This window comes from Protobothrops mucrosquamatus, unplaced genomic scaffold (genome assembly GCF_001527695.2).
Source record: "Protobothrops mucrosquamatus isolate PMUCROS unplaced genomic scaffold, P.Mucros_1.0 scaffold2007, whole genome shotgun sequence".
In the NCBI taxonomy this organism is placed as follows: Eukaryota; Metazoa; Chordata; class Lepidosauria; order Squamata; family Viperidae; genus Protobothrops; species Protobothrops mucrosquamatus.
Genome location: NW_015388120.1, coordinates 96,073 through 116,005, shown reverse-complemented (window position 1 = coordinate 116,005; position 19,933 = coordinate 96,073). Strand labels below are relative to the sequence as shown.

General features: G+C 41.4%; 1 protein-coding gene across 1 annotated transcript in view; it reads left to right on the top strand.

Annotated features, from left to right (window-relative positions):
• Window positions 1-19,933, top strand: part of RUFY3 (RUN and FYVE domain containing 3) — a 42,507-nt gene that overhangs the window by 5,690 nt on the left and 16,884 nt on the right. Inside the window, exons 2-3 of the mRNA XM_029285649.1 lie at window positions 16,881-17,054; window positions 18,939-19,056. Coding sequence (XP_029141482.1) covers window positions 16,881-17,054; window positions 18,939-19,056 — 292 coding nt within the window. The remainder of the gene's footprint in view (window positions 1-16,880; window positions 17,055-18,938; window positions 19,057-19,933) is intronic.

Below are 19,933 nucleotides of genomic sequence, written 5' to 3'. Positions count from 1 at the left end.
TTCTTGTGAATTTCAGTATCTTGAAATTCTATTCATCCTCCTCCCGGTGTATATATCTTTTTCAGACTAGACTGTTAGAGCTCATTTCTGGAAGAAACACCCTTCGTAATATTTCTTAGATTCCCCTAAGAAGTAGCGAAGAAGGCTGACTAAATGCAGAAGCTGGAATCGGAAAAGCAACCCAGATGAATGGACATTATTTTTTTTATATAAATGTTTTATTAGTCTTAAGGAAAAATTAATAAAGAAAAATCTCCATCAAGTTGAATTTGACTCCTGGTGGTGGTGACTTCATGGACTCAACCATCTTTGCCTTGACAACAGAGGAAAATATCTTGCTAGCACAGGCACTCCTTGACTTACAACTTTACAACGTTTAGTGACCATTCAAAGTTTCAGTGGCACTGAAAAAAAATAACGCATTACCATTTTTCACACTTACAGCCGTCACAGCATCCCCGTGGTCATGTGATCAAAATTCAGACACTTGGCAACTGGCCGGTATTTATGACAGTTGCAGTGTCTCATGATCATGGGATAAGCAAAGTCAGTAAGGAAGCCAGATGGATTTAACGGTGTTACTAACTTAACAACTGTAGTGATTTACTTAATTGTGGCAGGAAAGGTGGTAAAATGGAGCAAAACTCACTTAACTTGCTTAGCGATGGAAATTTTGGATTCGGTTATGTTCATATGTTGAGAACTAGCTTTGAAGTGAAATCTCTTTTTCTTTCTCTGTAGCTATCAATTCTGATACTTCTCATCCCTAATTCTGACTTTATCAGTTGCCATATCATTAAAATTTCAGCAATCATCTGCGTGGCCATTGATCAATGACCAGTATTTTGACTAATTTGAAAAACATATACTTGTATCATTATAAGAGTTAGGTAGCCAAGCTATAAATCTCAATAGCTAATCTTTATTTGCAAGGCATATGGACTAAGCAATATTTATTCTAAATTTCCATTCTTATATTGTCTGGAAGCTGTTAAAATTTAATTAGTCTTGCTGTTAATCAAATACTTAGTTGAAACTAGTATTTATCATAGCAGCTGAAATGATACTGTTTTGTCAGATAACGTCTTCCAAGTTTTGTGCAGTTACTTACTGGATTCACACACTGAACTAAGCCACAGTATCATTTACTTGCTTTCGTTTTAGCAAATTATGTGAATTTATTATTAAGGTTTTCAAACCATTGTTTTTTTAAACCATAATACATGATTTACATCAAATAAATACTTGTAAATGAAAAGGGATGCAATAATTTTTGCCACTGTAGTTTAGAATTAAATTATACTGTATAAAGAAAATGTTTGCAGGCAAGTAATTGTCAAGATACTGAAAGTCATTTTTGAAATGTGCCTGTTTTATTCCGCTAAAAATAGGGAAGGATTTGTTTAGATTAAGAAAATCTAAGTCTCAGCTTAAGAGAGCAAATTGATGTATACCTGACAATAGATGTCACTGAATTTAATGGTATTTATTCCTGAGTAATCATGAATGGTAATAACAGTTTGAGGTTTTTCCTGTCATAATTTTCTCCAGAAATTTTTAATCTCTGCTCCTTACCCTAAAAACCACCAAGGAAAGATACAGTGATCTGTCAAGCAGCTGTCTAGCGGATTAAAAAATTGATTGACTAATCGATTAAAAAAGAAAGAAAATGCGAAATATGACTTACATAGAAATGTGCCCATAATATACACAATTCATCAGATTCCGGCCTTTGCTTTTAGCTGTGAGTGTGCATTTTCATATTTGTTAGATGTACTTGTCAGTTACAAATTTCCTTTTAGACATGAGAGTTGACAGTTGAGAAATTAATAGTAATCACTTATTTGAAAAACACAAAAGTCCAAATCTAATTTAGCCTTCCTAGCTGTATTCGTATGTCATTTGTTTTAAAGGTTAACTTCATTGCTTTGAGAAACTGATTTATGTCTTACTGATAAAGGAGAATATTTGTAATCCAGGATTGAAATGAGGGGTCCTTGGTACTCTCTGAACTTGGTTGTTTTCTTGCAGACGTTTCATTACCCAACAAGGTAACATCATCAGTGCTAGCAGGGAAAACAAACCCCACTCCTTACTAGCACTAATGATATTACGTAGTTTGGGTAATGAAACATCTGCAAAAAAAGAAAGAAAGAAAGAAACCAAGCCTAGAGAGCACTAAGGACACCCCAATTTATGTCTTTTTTTTTTTTTAAAAAAAACCACAATAATAAGAATAGTAAAGATAGTGGTAGCCATCAATAGCTAAAATATTCAGCGTTAACATTTTTAGCAAGTTCCTAGGAAAAGTGTTCCTGATCACAGAGTAAAATGGGAAAGAGTTTAGCTTGTATGCAGATAATTTTCTCATACTTGTTGAGTGCTAAGGAAAGCTGACCTCTTCCAAATGTTCTTTGAAATACTTTGGAAAGATGAATATAATACAGTGACTTGCGAAGTTGGATCTTGGTTTAGCTTAGAAAGACATTAATGTCTAGTTCAATTCTCAGCGTGAATGTATTCTTAAGGGCACAGTCCCACTAGGACAGTGTTTCTCGAACTTGGCCCCTTGAAGATGTGTGGACTTCAACTCCCAGAATTCTGTGGCCAATGTTGAGAAACACAGCTAGGATTTAAAAAGAGGTTCTGAATATATTCTTAGTGATGGCATAGTGAACCTTCCAACACTCAGACATTGTTTAGACCAGGGGTAGACATCCTTGGCTCTTTTATGACTCGTGGACTTCAACTCCCAGAATTCCTGAGCCAGCCATGCTGGCTCAGGAATTCTGGAAGTCCACGAGTCATAAAAGAGCCAAGGTTGCCTACCCCTGGTTTAGACATTATGGATCATCTTCCCATTGGAGAGAAACTCCCAGAATTCCTGAGCCAGCATGGCTCAGCTTGGAAACCTCTCCCTTTCCCCTCAGCGTGGCTGGCTCAGGAATTCTGAGAATTGAAGTCCACGAGTCATAAAAGAGCCAAGGTTGCCTACCCCTGCCTTATGCAATATAGTTGAACGTGTACAGCACGGTTAAATTTTGGAAGCCAGAAAATGTGATCGTGTAATGTTTGCAAGTGACCAGAGGGCAAAAAATGACACTTCCTGTGGAAATTAAAAACAGGAATTTGGGCCCAGCACTGAACAAACATCTGTTTTTTTGACAGTTGCAAGTTCACGCATGTGTACGGATAAGATTATTAAAAGGTTTTCTGCGGAAGGAAGCCAGGGTGGGTTTTAAGTGTTTAATCAACATTCAGTCTGAACTCGGAAGAAATGCTTCCCACAAGCTGTTTTGGCTACTTTAATTGAGTTTGAATTAGGATCCCAGAAAGAAAAAAAATGTATTATATCAGTAGGTTGAATGTATCAATGGTTCTTCTTCACTAAGTTGGTGAATTATGGGTAATTTATACGTTCCTGTCTCTTTGGCACTTTCATTTTGATGGAACAAATCTAGTACAAGGGAGTCGTAGGTGGGTCATATTCATTCCATGGTGCTGTATCGTTAATTTTACGACAACGGTTGGGATCAGGGAGTCCTCGACTTACAACAGTTCATTTAGTGACCGTTGGAAGTTACAATGGTACTGAAAAAAAGTGACTTTCACACTTATAACCATTGCAGCATCCCCATGATCAAAATTCAGATGCTTGGCAACCGATTCATCTTTATGATAGTTGCCGTGTCCTGGGGTCATGTGATCTCACTAACTTAACAACTGCAGTGATTCACTTAAGAACAGTGGCAGGAAAGGTTGTAAAATAAGGGGAAAACATTAATAAATGTCTGGCTTAGCAATTTTGGGCTCAGTAATGATCGAGGACTGCCTGTAGTTTAAAATGGTGCGGTCTTTAAGCGAGGCAACAAATGACTGCCCCAATTTTACAGCTTTTTTTTCTCCCCGTGGTCATTAAGCGAGACATCACGTGACCAGGAATTGCAACTTCCTGTCGTCTTCCCCATTGACTTTGCTTATCCGAAGCCAGCAGATAGCAATTGTGTAATTCTGGGATACTGCAACTATCATAAATTCTTGCTGGTTGCAGGTATCATAATCAGATGATCACAGGGATGTTGCAACGGTCGTAAGTATGGGGTTGGTGGTGGTGGGATTCAAATATGTGAACAACTGGCTCTCTGCGTGGATGCCACTTCCGGAAGACCATTCTGAGCCTGGACAACAAAAAATTAGCTACCAGTTCTGCTGAAGTGTTGCGAACCGGCTGAATCCCACCACTGGTTGTAAGACACTTTTTTTTAGTGTCGTCACAACTTTGAATAGTCACTAAACCAGTGGTTCTCAACCTTTTTAATGCCGCGACCCCCAACCGGTNCTTCCTTCCTTCCTTCCTTCCTTCCTTCCTTCCTTCCTTCCTTCCTTCCTTCCTTCCTTCCTTCCTTCCTTCCTTCCTTCCTCTATTTTTTAGGGTTCCTTTGGACTGTATTAGAATGTCATGTCACAGATTCGAAAGCATTTATGTACTTAGAAGGTTTCCTGAATTTCACTGGGTCCAGGTGCGTTTACAATTCAGCTTTACAATTGTTTGAATATGGTGGAACATCGCCGGGTGTACAGGTAGTCCTTAACTTACGACCACGACCAGAATTTAAAGGCTAAGCAAGATGGTTGTTAAGTGAGTTGCACCCCATTTTATGACCTTATTTGCCAGGGTCATTAAGCAAAACACAGCAGTTGTTAAATGAATCAAGTGGTTGTTAAGTGAATCTGGCTCTCTCTCCCCCTCCCTCCCCAAATTGCTTGTCAGAAACTGGCTAGGAAGGTCGCAAATGACAATCACATGATAATTGCATCCTGCAATGCTTGTTAATACAGACTGGTTGCTAAGCACCCCAGTTTTGATCACATGACCTTGGGCAGGGGTAGGCAACCTTTTATGACTCGTGGACTTCAATTCCCAGAATTCCTGAGCCAGCATGGCTCAGCTTGGAAACCTCTCCCTTTCCCCTCAGCGTGGCTGGCTCAGGAATTCTGGGAATTGAAGTCCACGAGTCATAAAAGAGCCAAGGTTGCCTACCCCTTGCCTTATGCAATATAGTTGAACGTGTACAGCACGGTTAAATTTTGGAAGCCAGAAAATGTGATCGTGTAATGTTTGCAAGTGACCAGAGGGCAAAAATGACACTTCCTGTGGAAAATAAAAACAGGAATTTGGGCCCAGCACTGAACAAACATCTGGTTGTTTGACAGTTGCAAGTTCACGCATGTGTACGGATAAGATTATTAAAAGGTTTTCTGCGGAAGGAAGCCAGGGTGGGTTTAAGTGTTTAATCAACATTCAGTCTGAACTCCGAAGAAATGCTTCCCACAAGCTGTTTTGGCTACTTTAATCGAGTTTGAATTAGGATCCCAGAAAGAAAAAAAATGTATTATATCAGTAGGTTGAATGTATCAATGGTTCTTCTTCACTAAGTTGGTGAATTATGGGTAATTTATACATTCCTGTCTCTTTGGCACTTTCATTTTGATGGAACAAATCTAGTACAAGGGAATCGTAGGTGGGTCATATTCATTCCATGGTGCTGTACCGTTAATTTTACGACAACGGTTGGGATCAGGGAGTCCTCGACTTACAACAGTTCATTTAGTGACCGTTGGAAGTTACAATGGTACTGAAAAAAAGTGACTTTCACACTTATAACCATTGCAGCATCCCCATGATCAAAATTCAGATGCTTGGCAACCGATTCATCTTTATGATAGTTGCCGTGTCCTGGGGTCATGTGATCTCACTAACTTAACAACTGCAGTGATTCACTTAAGAACAGTGGCAGGAAAGGTTGTAAAATAAGGGAAAAACATTAATAAATGTCTGGCTTAGCAATTTTGGGCTCAGTAATGATCGAGGACTGCCTGTAGTTTAAAATGGTGCGGTCTTTAAGCGAGGCAACAAATGACTGCCCCAATTTTACAGCTTTTTTTTCTCCCCATGGTCATTAAGCGAGACATCACGTGACCAGGAATTGCAACTTCCTGTCGTCTTCCCCATTGACTTTGCTTATCCGAAGCCAGCAGATAGCAATTGTGTAATTCTGGGATACTGCAACTATCATAAATTCTTGCTGGTTGCAGGTATCATAATCAGATGATCACAGGGATGTTGCAACGGTCGTAAGTATGGGGTTGGTGGTGGTGGGATTCAAATATGTGAACAACCGGTTCTCTGCGTGGATGCCACTTCCGGAAGACCATTCTGAGCCTGGACAACAAAAAATTAGCTACCAGTTCTGCTGAAGTGTTGCGAACCGGCTGAATCCCACCACTGGTTGTAAGACACTTTTTTTTAGTGTCGTCACAACTTTGAATAGTCACTAAACCAGTGGTTCTCAACCTTTTTAATGCCGCGACCCCCAACCGGTCATAAGCCGAGGACTAAACCGGTCGTAAGTCGAGGACTGCCCAACCGGTCGTAAGTCGAGGACTTTCCCTGCCTGGGAGCGCCGTGCATGCGTGGTTCTGCCCCCTGCACCAGCCGAGGCGTAGCTGGCAAGCGGCAGAGACAGAGCAGGCCGACCACCAGCTGGCCCAGCTCAAGGGAGGTAAGGCACCTGCCGGAAAAGGGGAAAAAAATGGCGGACAGCCTTGCTTGGCGACCCCCGTGAAATGGTCGATTGACCCCAAATGGGGTCGCGACCCATAGGTTGAGAACCGCTGCACTAAACGAATGGACAGAAGTCAAGGACTACCAGTACTGAGCATGGTGCTGTCCATATCTTTGGTGTAATTTATGCATAAAAGAAAAGTACTTAATAGGTTGTTTAACATAGAGATAATTATTGTATGGTGCAAAACACCACAATTCTTTTCTGTTGAGCTCTCCAATAATTCTAAAAAAGTCGGAAGCTGGTATATAACTTGTTGAAACATCCTGCTCCAATAAAAAGGCGGGTTACAAATTCACTTGAATCACCTTCTTAAAAATAAATTTAAAACTTAATACCCTTAGTATCCTTTTTTGACTTAGTTAAAAAAACCCACAACCCATTCTTTCTTGTCGCTTGAATGCTCTGTGTTACTGTGCGGTACCGTAATTAAAAGTACTTTTAAAACTTTAAACCTTGAAGATGATTTCAGTGTGTTTCCTGTATAACAACCTCCCTTTCTGTTGTTCGTTTCCTTACCTTGAATTTTCTCCCCACTCCCCCACCCACCCCACCCCCCAGTCTTTTCTTTGTATCATGGCTTCCATGACATTTTTTCTTTCTTTTCCTTTTTTTGCTGTTTGCAAAGACTCTTGGGAGGATTTGACAGATTTGGTGGAGCAATTGCGCGATGATGCAGAAGGTGCGTGCCACACCAACATCTTCCTGCTATTCTCTCCATCCCATTTGCCATGGCTTTTATCGTCTTTTGAGCTGGGTCACCCGCTGCTTTCCGGGATTGTCGCTGGAGGGTCCATGCACATCTGTGCCCCACCTTTGTTCTGCGTTTTTCTCGGTTAAAATACGCATTTTCTCTTAATGTTGTCGTTTTCCATTGCATTCTTAATATGCACCCATACCTCCATTTATTTATTTTATAGCCGGGGGCTACTGTTGGTCACCATCCGAAAGAGCACCATCTTCGTTACATATATATTTAATAATAAATAAAATAGACATAAAGTACATTCTACAGGTTGACACTGGAAACTGGTCTCCTCTCAAGGCTCATATATGCAGGTAGTCCTTGACTTCTGACCACAGTTGAGCCCAAAATTCCCTTTGATAAGTGAGACAGTTTATATAAGTGAGTTTTGCCCCATTTTGCGACCTTTCTCGCCACCGTTGTTAAGTGAACTTAACTTAAATTAAGAGAATCTTAACAACTGCAGTTGTTAAGTTAGTAAGACGGTTGTTAAGTGAATCTGGCTTCCCCATGGACTTTAGTTGTCAGAGGGTCACAAAAAGTGGTCACATGACCCCGGGACACTGCAACCGTCAGAAGCATGAGTCAATTGCCAAGCGTCCAAATTTTGATCATGTGACCGTGGGGATGCTGCAAAGGTCGTAAGTGGGAAAACGGTCATAAGTCACTTTTCTCAGTGCTGTTGTAACTTTGAACGGTCACAAAATGAATGGTTGTTAAGTCGAAGTCTACCTACATACCAGAACTCCAGAAGCTGAACTCTCTCTTAGTATCTTGCTGTATACTTCTGTAGACAACGAAATTTCATTTTAATGTATGCCGATTAGTGTACATTCAAAGTGACAATAAAGTTATTCTATTCTATTCTATGCTATTCTATTCTATTCTATTCTATTCTATTCTATTCCATTCCACTCCACTCCACTCCACTCCACTCCACTCCACTCCACTCCACTCCACTCTACTCTACTCTACTCTACTCTACTCCACTCCACTCCACTCCGTTCTGCTCTACTCTACTCTACTCTACTCTATCTACTCTACTCTACTCTACTCTACTCTACTCCACTCCACTCCACTCCACTCCGTTCCATTCCGTTCCATTCCATATTTTCTATTCCATTCCATTCTATTCTACTCTACTCTACTCTACTCCGTTCCATTCCATTCTATATTTTCTATTCTATTCTATTCTATTCTATTCTATTCTATTCTATTCTATTCTATTCTATTCTATTCTATTCTACTCCGTTCCATTCCATATTCTCTATTCAATTCAATTCCATTTCATTCCGTTCCATTCCATTCCATTCCATATTTTCTATTCAATTCCATTCCATTCCATTCCATTCCATTCTATTCTACTCTATTCGACTCGACTCGACTCGACTCGACTCGGCTCGGCTCTGCTCTGCTCTGCTCTGCTCTGCTCTGCTCTGTTCTGCTCTGCTCTGCTCTGCTCTACTCTGCTCTACTCTACTCTACTCTACTCTACTCTACTCTACTCTACTCTACTCTACTCTACTCCACTCCACTCCACTCCACTCCACTCCATTCCATTCCATTCTACATACGTAGGTAGTTCTTGACTTACAACCATCCACTTAATGACTGTTCGAAGTTCGCCACAGTCATGGCATCAAAATTCAGGCGCTTGACCTCTGGCATTATTTATGACAATTGTACTGTCCCAGGATCATGTGATCACCGTTTGCAACCTTCCCAGCAGGCTTCACAACAAGCAAAGTCAGTTGGGAAGCCAGATTCACTGAACTACTCCAGTGATTTGTTTAACAGTTGTGACAAAAACAGGGTCATAAAATCGGGCTTGTCTCACTAAACAACCACCTTGATTAAGAACGGAAATTCTGACGTCAGTTGTGGTCATCAGTTGAGGACTACCTGTATACCTGTTTTTCAAAATGAAAGTCGATTAAGTCCCTGAACATCCAGAACCAAAATCCTTAAAATAGCATTAAATATATTAATAACCGATACAGCCCATGCACCTGGCAGCAGATACTGTAATAGAAGAGCTTTTTAAAATCTGACCGTTTCTGGACTGGAGCAAATAAATCTTTTAACTCCTCAAAAAAAAAGCCAGCAAAGTGGATTCCTGGAATGTTTTCTGAAAAGGGATGTCAACAGTACATTTATTCCAGGTTCAAGGATTCATTAAATGGCATATGTTGTAAACCTTTCGCTGCCTTACTGCTTCGGACAGGAAGGCGGTGCAGAGAGTGGTGAGGACGGCAGAAAAGATTATCGGCCGTTCACTCCCTTTGATTCTTGAGCAGGGTCCGCAGGATTGTCTGGGATGCTACACATTCTCCTCACGACCTGTTTTCCTTGCTACCTTCTGAGGTTTTGTTTTATCCAAAGCAGAACATCCAGATTCAGTCACAGTTTTGTTCCATATAGCATCAACCTTGTGAACCCTCAGGCTTCCTCTTTCTGCTATGTATTCAAAATGGACAGTGATTAATATTTATGTTCGTGTATGTGTGTGTGTGTGTCTCTATGTATCTATGTATATATGGGTCTAGGTCCGGGGTAGGCAACCTTGGCTCTTTTATGACTCGTGGACTTCAACTCCCAGAATTCCTGAGCCAGCATGGCTCAGCTTGGAAACCTCTCCCTTTCTCCTCAGCATGGCTGGCTCAGGAATTCTGGGAGTTGAAGTCCACGAGTCACAAAAGAGCCAAGGTTGCCTAGCCCTGGTCTAGGTATATATATATGTATATAGCATGTGTATATGTGTGTTATGTCTGTGTATGGGGAGATATATACTTTCTTTTGAGAGCAGGCAACAGAATTTCATTTTTAATATGGGCCAGTGTGCTCACAGTAAAAAATGACAATAAAGGTTATCTTATCTTATTTACATCCTTCATTCTTGACTGTTTCCTCTTTTGTTATACAAAAGGTTTTAAAAACCTTTAGCAAATGTTTGGTGCCACACCCATGCATTTGTTTGCTTAGTTTCTTCTGTTCATTTCTTGCAGCAGATTAACAGAATAACAGAATTGGAAAGGACCTTGGAGGTCTTCTAGTCCAACCCCCTGCTTAAGCAGGAGACCCTATACCAGGGGTAGGCTCTTTTATGACTCGTGGACTTCAACTCCCAGAATCCCTGAGCCAGCATAGCTCAGCTTGGAAACTCTCCCTTTCCCCTCAGCATGGCTGGCTCAGGAATTCTGGGAGTTGAAGTCCACGGGTCATAAAAGAGCCATGGTTGCCTACCCCTGCCCTATACCATTTCAGACAAATGGTTGTCCAATGTCTTCTTTAAAACCTCCAGTGTTAGAGAACCCACAATTTCTGTAGGCAAGCCGCTCCACTGATTGTTCTAAGTGTCAGGTAATTTCTCTTTAGTTTTAGGTTGGTTCTCTCCCTGATTAGTTTCCATCTGTTTCTTCTGGTCCTGCCTTCAGCAGCTTTGGAGAATAGTTTGACACCTCCCCCCTCTTATTTGTGGCAGCCCCTCAAATATTGGAAGACTGCTATCATGTCACCCCTTCTTCTTCTTCTTGTGCCGTATCCGTTATTGGACGTTGGCGATCATGTTGGCGATCCTGTTTTTATCAGCAGCCGCACGAAAAAGTGCTGCTGAGTTTTGTCCAAACCAATCCCTTAGATTTTGAAGCCACGATGTTCTTCTTCTGCCTGGACCTCGTTTGCCTTCAATCTTTCCCATTTAATCCTCCAGGGAAAGATTGAAGGCAAACGAGGTCCAGGCAGAAGAAGAACATCGTGGCCCTGTCACCCCTGGTCCTTCTTTTCATTAAACTAGACATACCCAATTCCTGCAATTGTTCTTCGTATGTTTTAGCCTGCAGCCCCCTAATCATCTTTGCTGCTCTTCTCTGCACTCTTTCTAGAGTCTCAACATCTTTTTTACATCGTGGTGACCAAAACTGGATGCAGTATTCCAAGTGTTGCCTTACCAAGGCATTGTAGAATGGTATTAATACTTCACGTGATCTTGATTTTATCTGTTAATGCAGCCTAAGAACAGCACGTAACCCGCAGGGTTTTTTCCTCATTCACTTACAAAGGCTATCATTTCTCTGAATGTCTAATATAACTTCCTGTGCATTTCTTAAATGTAGCTTTTTTTTCGCCTACCACCCATTCTCCTTATAGCAATCCTGAATATTCACAATGAATAGAATAGAATTAGAATGGAATGGAATGGAATAGAATAGAATAGAATAGAACAGAACAGAACAGAACAGAACAGAACAGAACAGAACAGAACAGAACAGAGAATAGGAAAGAATTAGAATGGAATGGAATAGAAATAGAATAGAATAGAATAGAATAGAATAGAATAGAATAGAATAGAATAGAAGGGACCTTGAAGGTCTTCTAGTCCAGCCCCCTGCTCAAGCAGGAGGACCTATACCAACTCAGGTGATTGTCTAGTCTCTTGTTCATACACCAAATATGTTGCAGTAATGTGCCAAAAGGATAGGACAGAGGCAAACATTTTGAGATAACTGATAGGACAACCATTTATCTGAAATGGTATAGGGTCCCCTGTTATTATTCTGTTTGTAACTTGTGGTCTTACTCACCCTGTATGTACACCAATGGTTAGCAAGATCGCAGTTAGGTTTCACAAATGGTTGGAATAATAAAGTAATTATATATTAGCTAGCTCCTGCCAAAACAACAGGCTCAAATGTGATTGGCTGATTTGTGTTTGTGTGTGTGATGTAAATGCAGCCTGTGTGTGATATGCCACAATTCAGTGTGGAAAGGATGTAAACAAATGAAACAGCATCTGGTCGCGGTTGGGGAATTTTTGTGCCGCGCTTCTAGGCAAGAAAGCAGAAATGGATAAAAATCTTGATATTATGACAGAAAACTGTAAGCTTTCGGCTTTGTGGATTTATATTTAATAATGTAATTGAGTGGCTTTTGTCTTCCCACATTTGTCTCCCACATTTACATCAGAAAGGCCTGGCTTCAAAAGATTTTCATTATCTCAGAAATAGTAAAGCTTGATCTATCATGATCTAATTTAATTGCGGTCATGAGAAAAACACGTGGTCCCCTTTGGGCTGACGAAAATATGAAAAATGGCCACGATTTTACTTCAGCATCTCATCCGTTACTAATCAGTTCTTACAAATTTGGGATTGGGACTGCATTTGTCAAAATACTCCTTGTTTTAGTCTCAATTTAAGGGAAAGTGGTGGATTTGGAATTGTTTGGAAGGTGTGAGAACAAGAATAAAGCACTTTTCCTCCTTCTCCTCCTCCTCCTCTCCATAAAACCCACTCCCTTCTAACACTGATGATGTTACCTAGTTGGGTCATGAAATGTCTGCAAGAAAACCACCAAGCCCAGAGAGCACCAAGGACTCCACATTCCTCCTCCTCCTCCTCCTCCTCTCCATAAAACCCACTCCCTTCTAGCACTGATGATGTTACCTAGTTGGGTCATGAAATGTCTGCAAGAAAACCGCCAAGCCCAGAGAGCACCAAAGAACCCACATTCCTCCTTCTCCTCCTCCTCCTCCTCTTCCTCCTCGTCCTCCTCCTCCTCCTCGTCCTCCTCTCCATAAAACCCTTCTAACACTGATGATGTTACCTAGTTGGGTCATGAAATGTCTGCAAGAAAACTACACAGCCTAGAGAGCACCAAAGAACCCACAGTTCAATGCTGAGCTACACATATTCTCTCCTGTTGACAAGAATGGTTAGAAGTGGTTACAGCAATTGTATCGTTTTCCAGGCATGTTCAGCCATCTTCAAAAGCCCCACCCCTCTATTTTCACATGTGTGAGATGGCTGTGTCTTCACAGGTGTCTGAAGGCAGCCAGGAACAACTTCAAAAGCAGCTGTGTGAATCTGGAAAAAGAGATGGGCTATTTTAATTATTCAAAACCAGAACAGGCACTTATATCCATTTGCAGGGTCCCGTTGTTACATGACTGCAATTTGCAACTGGCATTTACATCCAGCAAACAACCACCCATTGTGAATAATAGGTTTGCTTAACAATGGCAAATTAACAGAATAACAAGAGTTGGAAGGGACCTTGGAGGTCTTCTAGTCCAGAGGTCCGCAACCTCTTGAGCACCAGGGACCGGTTACGTGGAAAGACGTTTTTCCGTGGACCAGAGGGGGTGTGGTTTTGTGTGCTGCCTGCATGCTGTGAATAGGGCTTTCCTTGTTTGTGCGGACCAGTTGCGGGCATGCTGCGGCCCAGTACTGGTCCACGGACCGGGGGTTGGGGACCCCCGGTCTAGTCTAACCTCCTGCTCAGGTAGGAAACCCTATATCCATTCAAATGGTTGTCCAGTCTCTTCTTAAAAACTTCCAAATTGGAGCATTTACAACTTCTGGAGGCAAGTTGTTGCACTTATTAATTGTCCTACCTGTCAGGAAATTTCTCCTTAGTTCTAGGTTGTTTCTCTCCTTGATTCGTTTCCATCCGTTGCTTCTTGTCCTGCCTTCAGGCGCTTTGGAGAACAGCTTGACTCCCTCTTCTTTGTGGCAGCCCCTGAGATATTGGAGCACTGCTATCATGTCCCCCCTCGTTCTTCTCTTCATTAAACTAGATATACCCAATTCCAGGAACCGTTCCTTATATGTTTTAGCCTCCAGTCCCCTAATCATCTTTGTTGCTCTTCTCCGCATTCTTTCTAGAATCTCAACATCTTTTTTACATCGTGGTGACCAAAACTGGATGCCGTATTCCAAGTGTGGCCTTACTAAGGCATTGTAAAGTGGTATTAACACTTCACGTGATCTTGATTCTATCCCTCTGTTAATGCAGCCTAGCACTGTGTTGGCTTTTTTGGCAGCTGCAGCACACGGCTGACTCATATGTAAATGATTGTCCACTAGGGCTTCAAAATCCCTCTCGCAGTTACTATGATTCGTTTAATAACCACCGCAAAAAATGTCATAAAATTGGGTCAATCGTGATGATCTGCTTAATGACCTGCAAGATTTATGATTGTATAGCAAGGCTCATGTGTCATATGTTGAGAACAACTGGTAACTAGAAAAGCAAAGGTTCTTTGCATATTGCAATTTTTTATAAGTGCCATCAGCATGGAGTCCATTTTAAGTGTGAAAGTACAATATGAGTTACATTTTCTAAATTGAGGGATGGTCTTAAAAGACACTATCCATAGGCTGGTGGCTTGGAAATTGGGTTTAGTAAAAAAAATATCTGTATTCCTTTGGAAACAAACTCAATTCCAGCTCCTGTATTGTCTTCATACCATTTTTCACGGGAGGAAAGAATTCTGTTTAGTGAGGAAATATTTACTTTATTGATTTGTCTAAGGAGAAACTCCTGACAGTTAGAACAATTAACCAGTGGAACAACCTGCCTCCAGAAGCGGTGAATGCTCCAACNTAGGGTTTCCTGCCTGAGCAGGGGGTTGGACTAGATGACCTCCAAGGTCCCTTCCAACTTTACTACTACTACTACTACTACTACTACTACTACTACTACTACTACTACTACTACTATTAAAGTCTTTAAACTCAAGCTTTGGGACTTTCTGTTTTGTCATGCAAGTTTTAAGACTTTTTTTAAAAAAAAATGTGTGCAGTGCTCAGTGATTTTGTTCCCTCTGCTAACCACAGGAGCAAAGTTTATTCACAAGGGACACAATTAAAACAAATTATACCTATACCGAAATGGTATAGGGTTTCCTGCCTGAGCAGGAGGTTGGACTAGATGACCTCCGAGGTCCCTTCCAACTTTATCATTATTATTATTAAATGGGAGGTAGGCATGTAAATTGACAAAGCGTTTAGTCTACGATAGGGTTATCCAACCTTGGCAACTTTAAGACCTGTGGACTTCAACTCCCAGAATTCTCCAGCCAGCCATGCCCACCCATTAAGGTTGCCTCGCCTATGGAGATTCTGCCAGCAGAACCTGCTCCAAGTGTAAAACAAGTGTTATGCAGCTTGATTAAATGTACTCTTGATTCATGCATGATTTGCAATGCAAATAATCATTCTTAGAGGCAGAAGAATCTTCTACAGCATTAGCTAATTCCTTAGACAATCACACTCCTTTGCATATATTAGATTAATTATGCTGTTCTTGGTTCGCGGTTTCCATTATGGAACTGTTCAATCTCAGCCCTTGTCTTGAATGCAACACACATTGTCTTTGTAAATAGGTTTGCAAATTAGGTTTGCCAGGGAGACTTAATAATAATACTTAGTGGGGTTGTGCAGCGGTAGAGGTTGAAAAGCCAAAAGACGCTTCAGACCACGTGTAAGTATGCATGCAACATTTGTCTTGAAAGAAAAGTCTTCGTTGTGGTTCAGTCCAAGCTGGGAATAAACATGGCGACTGCTTTAGAAAGAAGGTTGCAGTTTATTGAAGAGGAGAGCCAGACAGAAAGATGGCTCTGGAAGAAAGAGGGGGAAAAAAGGACTGAGCACATGTAGGGAGTGGGTTTTTATACCCTCTGGAGCCTTTTGTTTGGAGTTGTTTCCTGTTCCTGTTTTGAGGCTTTGTATTTCCTGTGTCATGTATTTTGACCTGTGTCCCTTTGGCATCTGTGAATTAATTCTATTATGTCGTGTCTTAGACTTAGGGTGGGGTATGTAAATTTTAGGTGTCTTTGTCTTCTTAAGCTTCTAGCTTCAACCTTCCTGAATAGTTTACATCTGCATTTCTACAGGGCTGGTTTCTGCTTGGGGGAGGGAGACTTGGGGCTATTAAGAAAACTGGGCATGCTTTTCTGCCTCTTTAAGATCCTTTGAGGAAATATATTTTTCTGCCCTTTTAATATTTCCTTCTCTGGGGGACTGACTTCCCACAGCAGTTTTTCCTCAAACTTGGTCATTTCAAAATGTGCGGATTTCAACTCTCAGAATTAAGATGTGTGGACTTCAACTCCCAGAATTCCACAGCCAGCAAGCTTTTTATTTACAGTGGTTGCAGGGTCCCAGATCCTGGGATTGTCATTCGCAAAGCAATGACCATGTGATTCATTTAACAATTGCAGTGATTCGCTTAAGAACCGTGGCAAAAAGGTCGTAAAATAGGATGTGAGTCACTTAACAACTGCTTAGCTTAGCAACGGAAATTTTGGGCTCCGTTGTGGTCGTAAGTCGAGGTCTAGCTGTATATATAATTGTCTTCTACCACCAGGTGGAAATTTGGGAGAGTTAGTTCAATTCAGTCTTTTGGGAAGTCTGCCTTAAACTTTTGCCTGATTTCTGCAAGCATCATTTTTAACTTTAACCATTCTTGAACTATTTCTTGGTAGATATGACAGTTGTCATTCTTAATGATATAATACAATACAATATGCAATGTTCTTTATATTGATGTTCCATCAAGTAAGTCTCAACGCTTAGCGATCACATTAGATGGAGAATTTCCACAATGATCTGGCCTCACCTGCTCCTTTAGATCTTCCAGCTATTATCTCTGTGTTTTCTTAAGTTTTTTCACTTAATGAAATTATGATCCTGCTTCTTATTGAATCTTGTACATATGTTCTGTTACAGATCCCAACTATGTCATGGCCAATGAACGCATGAATCTGATGAATATGGCGAAACTAAGCATAAAGGGCTTGATCGAATCCGCTCTGAATCTTGGGAGAACCTTGGACTCCGACTATGCACCTCTCCAGCAGTTCTTTGTAGTCATGGAGCACTGCCTTAAACATGGCTTAAAAGGTGGGTATAAATTGACAGAAGATCTCCTCTGGGGATTATATCCAAATTCTCAAACTGGAATAAACTAGTAGATAGGGCAGTATGTTTTCTTTCCTAAGTAGTTTTCTTAAGTAAAGAGATTGTTTAAACCAGGGGTCTCCAAACTTGGCAAGTTTAAGACTTGTGGACTTCAACTCCCAGAATGCCTCAGCCAGCCATGCTCAACTTTAAGCCTTGTGGACTTCAACTCCCAGAATTCCTCAGCCAGCCATGCTCAACTTTAAGACATGTGGACCTCAACTCTCAGAATTCCTCAGCCAGGTATGCAAGAATTCTGGGAGTTGAAGTCCACAAGTCTGAAAGTTGCCAAGCTTGGAGACTCCTGGTTTAAAGGGATAGTCCACTTTTAGAGCATGGCTTTTAATCAGTAAAGTCCATGAATATATTTTTTCATTTTTTGGTAGTGGGCAGTTTTCCACACATATAGTAGACCTTATTTCCAGGTTTCCCTCAATACATCTTCATATCCAAAATCCAGGACCGGATTTGGTGGTCTACCCCAGTAGAATAAGAATCATAAGCCTACAAAATCAATTTATTGACTTATGGAATCTACTAAAACATTTAATGTATAGTTTTGAATGAACAAGACGGGAACGTTATTAAATGAATGGGGAAGAACCAATATTTTAAATCAATGTTAGTGTTAATATTTATTGTTTTCATGTTTCAGCTTGTGGTTTTTATAATTATGAACTGCCTAGAATCTCCTCCAGGTAGAGATAAGTTTAATAAACAAACAAACAAACAAATAACTAGTCCAGCCCCCTGCTCAAGCAGGAGACTCCATACCATTTCAGACAAATGACTGTCCAATCTCTTCTTAAAAACCTCCAGTGATGGAGCACCCACAAGTTCTGAAGGCAAGCCCTTCCATTGGAATTAAAGCCATAACTGCAATTAATCAGAATTCTATTGCACAAATATTTGGGAGATATGATTGGGGAAGGCTGGATTAAGATACAGTATTGAGAGCTTTTAAAAGTCCTAGTGGACAATCCCTTAAATATGAGCCAGCCGTGTGCTGCAGCTGCCAAAAAAGCCAACACAGTGCTAGGCTGCATTAATAGAGGGACAGAATCAAGATCACGTGAAGTATTAATACCACTTTACAAGGCCTTGGTAAGGCCACACTTGGAATACTGCATCCAGTTTTGATCACCACGATGTAAAAAAGATGTTGAGACTTTAGAAAGAGTCCAGAGAAGAGCAACAAAGATGATTAGGGGACTGGAGGCTAAAACATATAAGGAACGGTTCTGGAATTGGGTATATCTAGTTTAACAAAGAGAAGGACGAGGGGGGACAGGATAGCAGTGTTCCAATATCTCAGGGTCTGCCCCAAAGAAGAGGGAGTCAAGCTATTCTCCAAAGCACCTGAAGGCAGGACAAGAAGCAATGGATGGAAACTAATCAAGAAGAGAAGCAACCTAGAACTAAGGAGAAACTTCCTGACAGTTAGAACAATTAACCAGTGGAACAACCTGCCTCCAGAAGCGGTGAATGCTCCAACACTGGAAGTTTTTAAGAAGAAACTGGACAGCCATTTGTCTGAAATGGTATAGGCCAGGGTTTCCTGCCTGAGCAGGGGGTTGGACTAGATGGCCTCCAAGGTCCCTTCCAACTTTTATTATTATTATTATTATTATTATTATTATTATTATTATTATTATTATTATTATTATCATCATCATCATCATCATCATCATCATCATCATCATCATCATCATCATCATCATTATTATTATAAAACATAGTGTTTGAATTTCTAATGCAATGCCACTATTCCAAATGACTTGAAATGCCAATTCAGATATATTAGAAACAAAAAATGTTTCTGTTTAGCCAAGAAGACTTTTCTGGGCCAAAATAAGTCATTTTGGGGACCTCTGGAATTGGTGGAGAAGTTTGTTCCTGAAGCTGGAGAAATCACAGCAAGCGTTAAAGATTTGCCTGGGCTAAAGTAAGTGTTCTTACTTCTTCTGTTCTTTCAACAACATGCTGGTCAGGTTTTTGTTAGAAATTCTGTAAAGCAGTAACTCTATTCATTAAAGACTCATTCAGGAGTCTATAACAGTGGTGGCAAACCTATGGCACGCGTGCCAAAGGCGGCACTCGGAGCCCTCTCTGTGGGCACACGCGCCATCACCCCAGCCCCGCCTCCTCCTGCAGCCCCCTCCTCACCAGCAGCCACCCCAGAGGAGAGTCGCCCCGGGGCGCGGCCCGCACAGAGCAGCGCAGCCAAGCACATGGCAGCCAGGCAGCAGGGACAAGACTCCGCCCTCACGCCCCGTTGTGCGCAGCTGATGCTGCGGGGCATGGGCGGAAGGTGTGGCCGCCATGGCACTGCTGGGCCCCTGGGCGATCTGCGGCAGGCCGTGGAGGCGGTGGGTGGCCCCGCGGGCAGGCGGGGCAGGGCAGAGTGGGGGCGGAGCAGGGGTGGGGGCAGGCCAGGGGGGCGGTGTGGTTTTTGGGCACTCGGTCTCTAAAAGGTTCGCCATCATTGGTCTATAACAACTCCATTTTAGAAGTAGAAGGTTGTGTTGGATATGCTTTGCTCTTTATGCAAAATATCAGTCATAGACCAAGGACTACCTGTATTTGAGGTTAAAAAAAAGGTAAAGGCTTTGCCTGTCCAGTCATGTCTGATTCTAGAGGGTGGTACTCATCTCCTTATCTTAGCCAAAGGAGGCAGTGTTGTCCAAAGACGCTTCTGTGGCCATGTGGCCAGCATGACTATAAGTTAAGGCACAAGGAACCTTGTTATCTTCCCACCAAAGTGGTACCTATTCATCTACTTTCGTTTGCATGCTTTTGAACTGCTAAGTTGATAGGAGCTG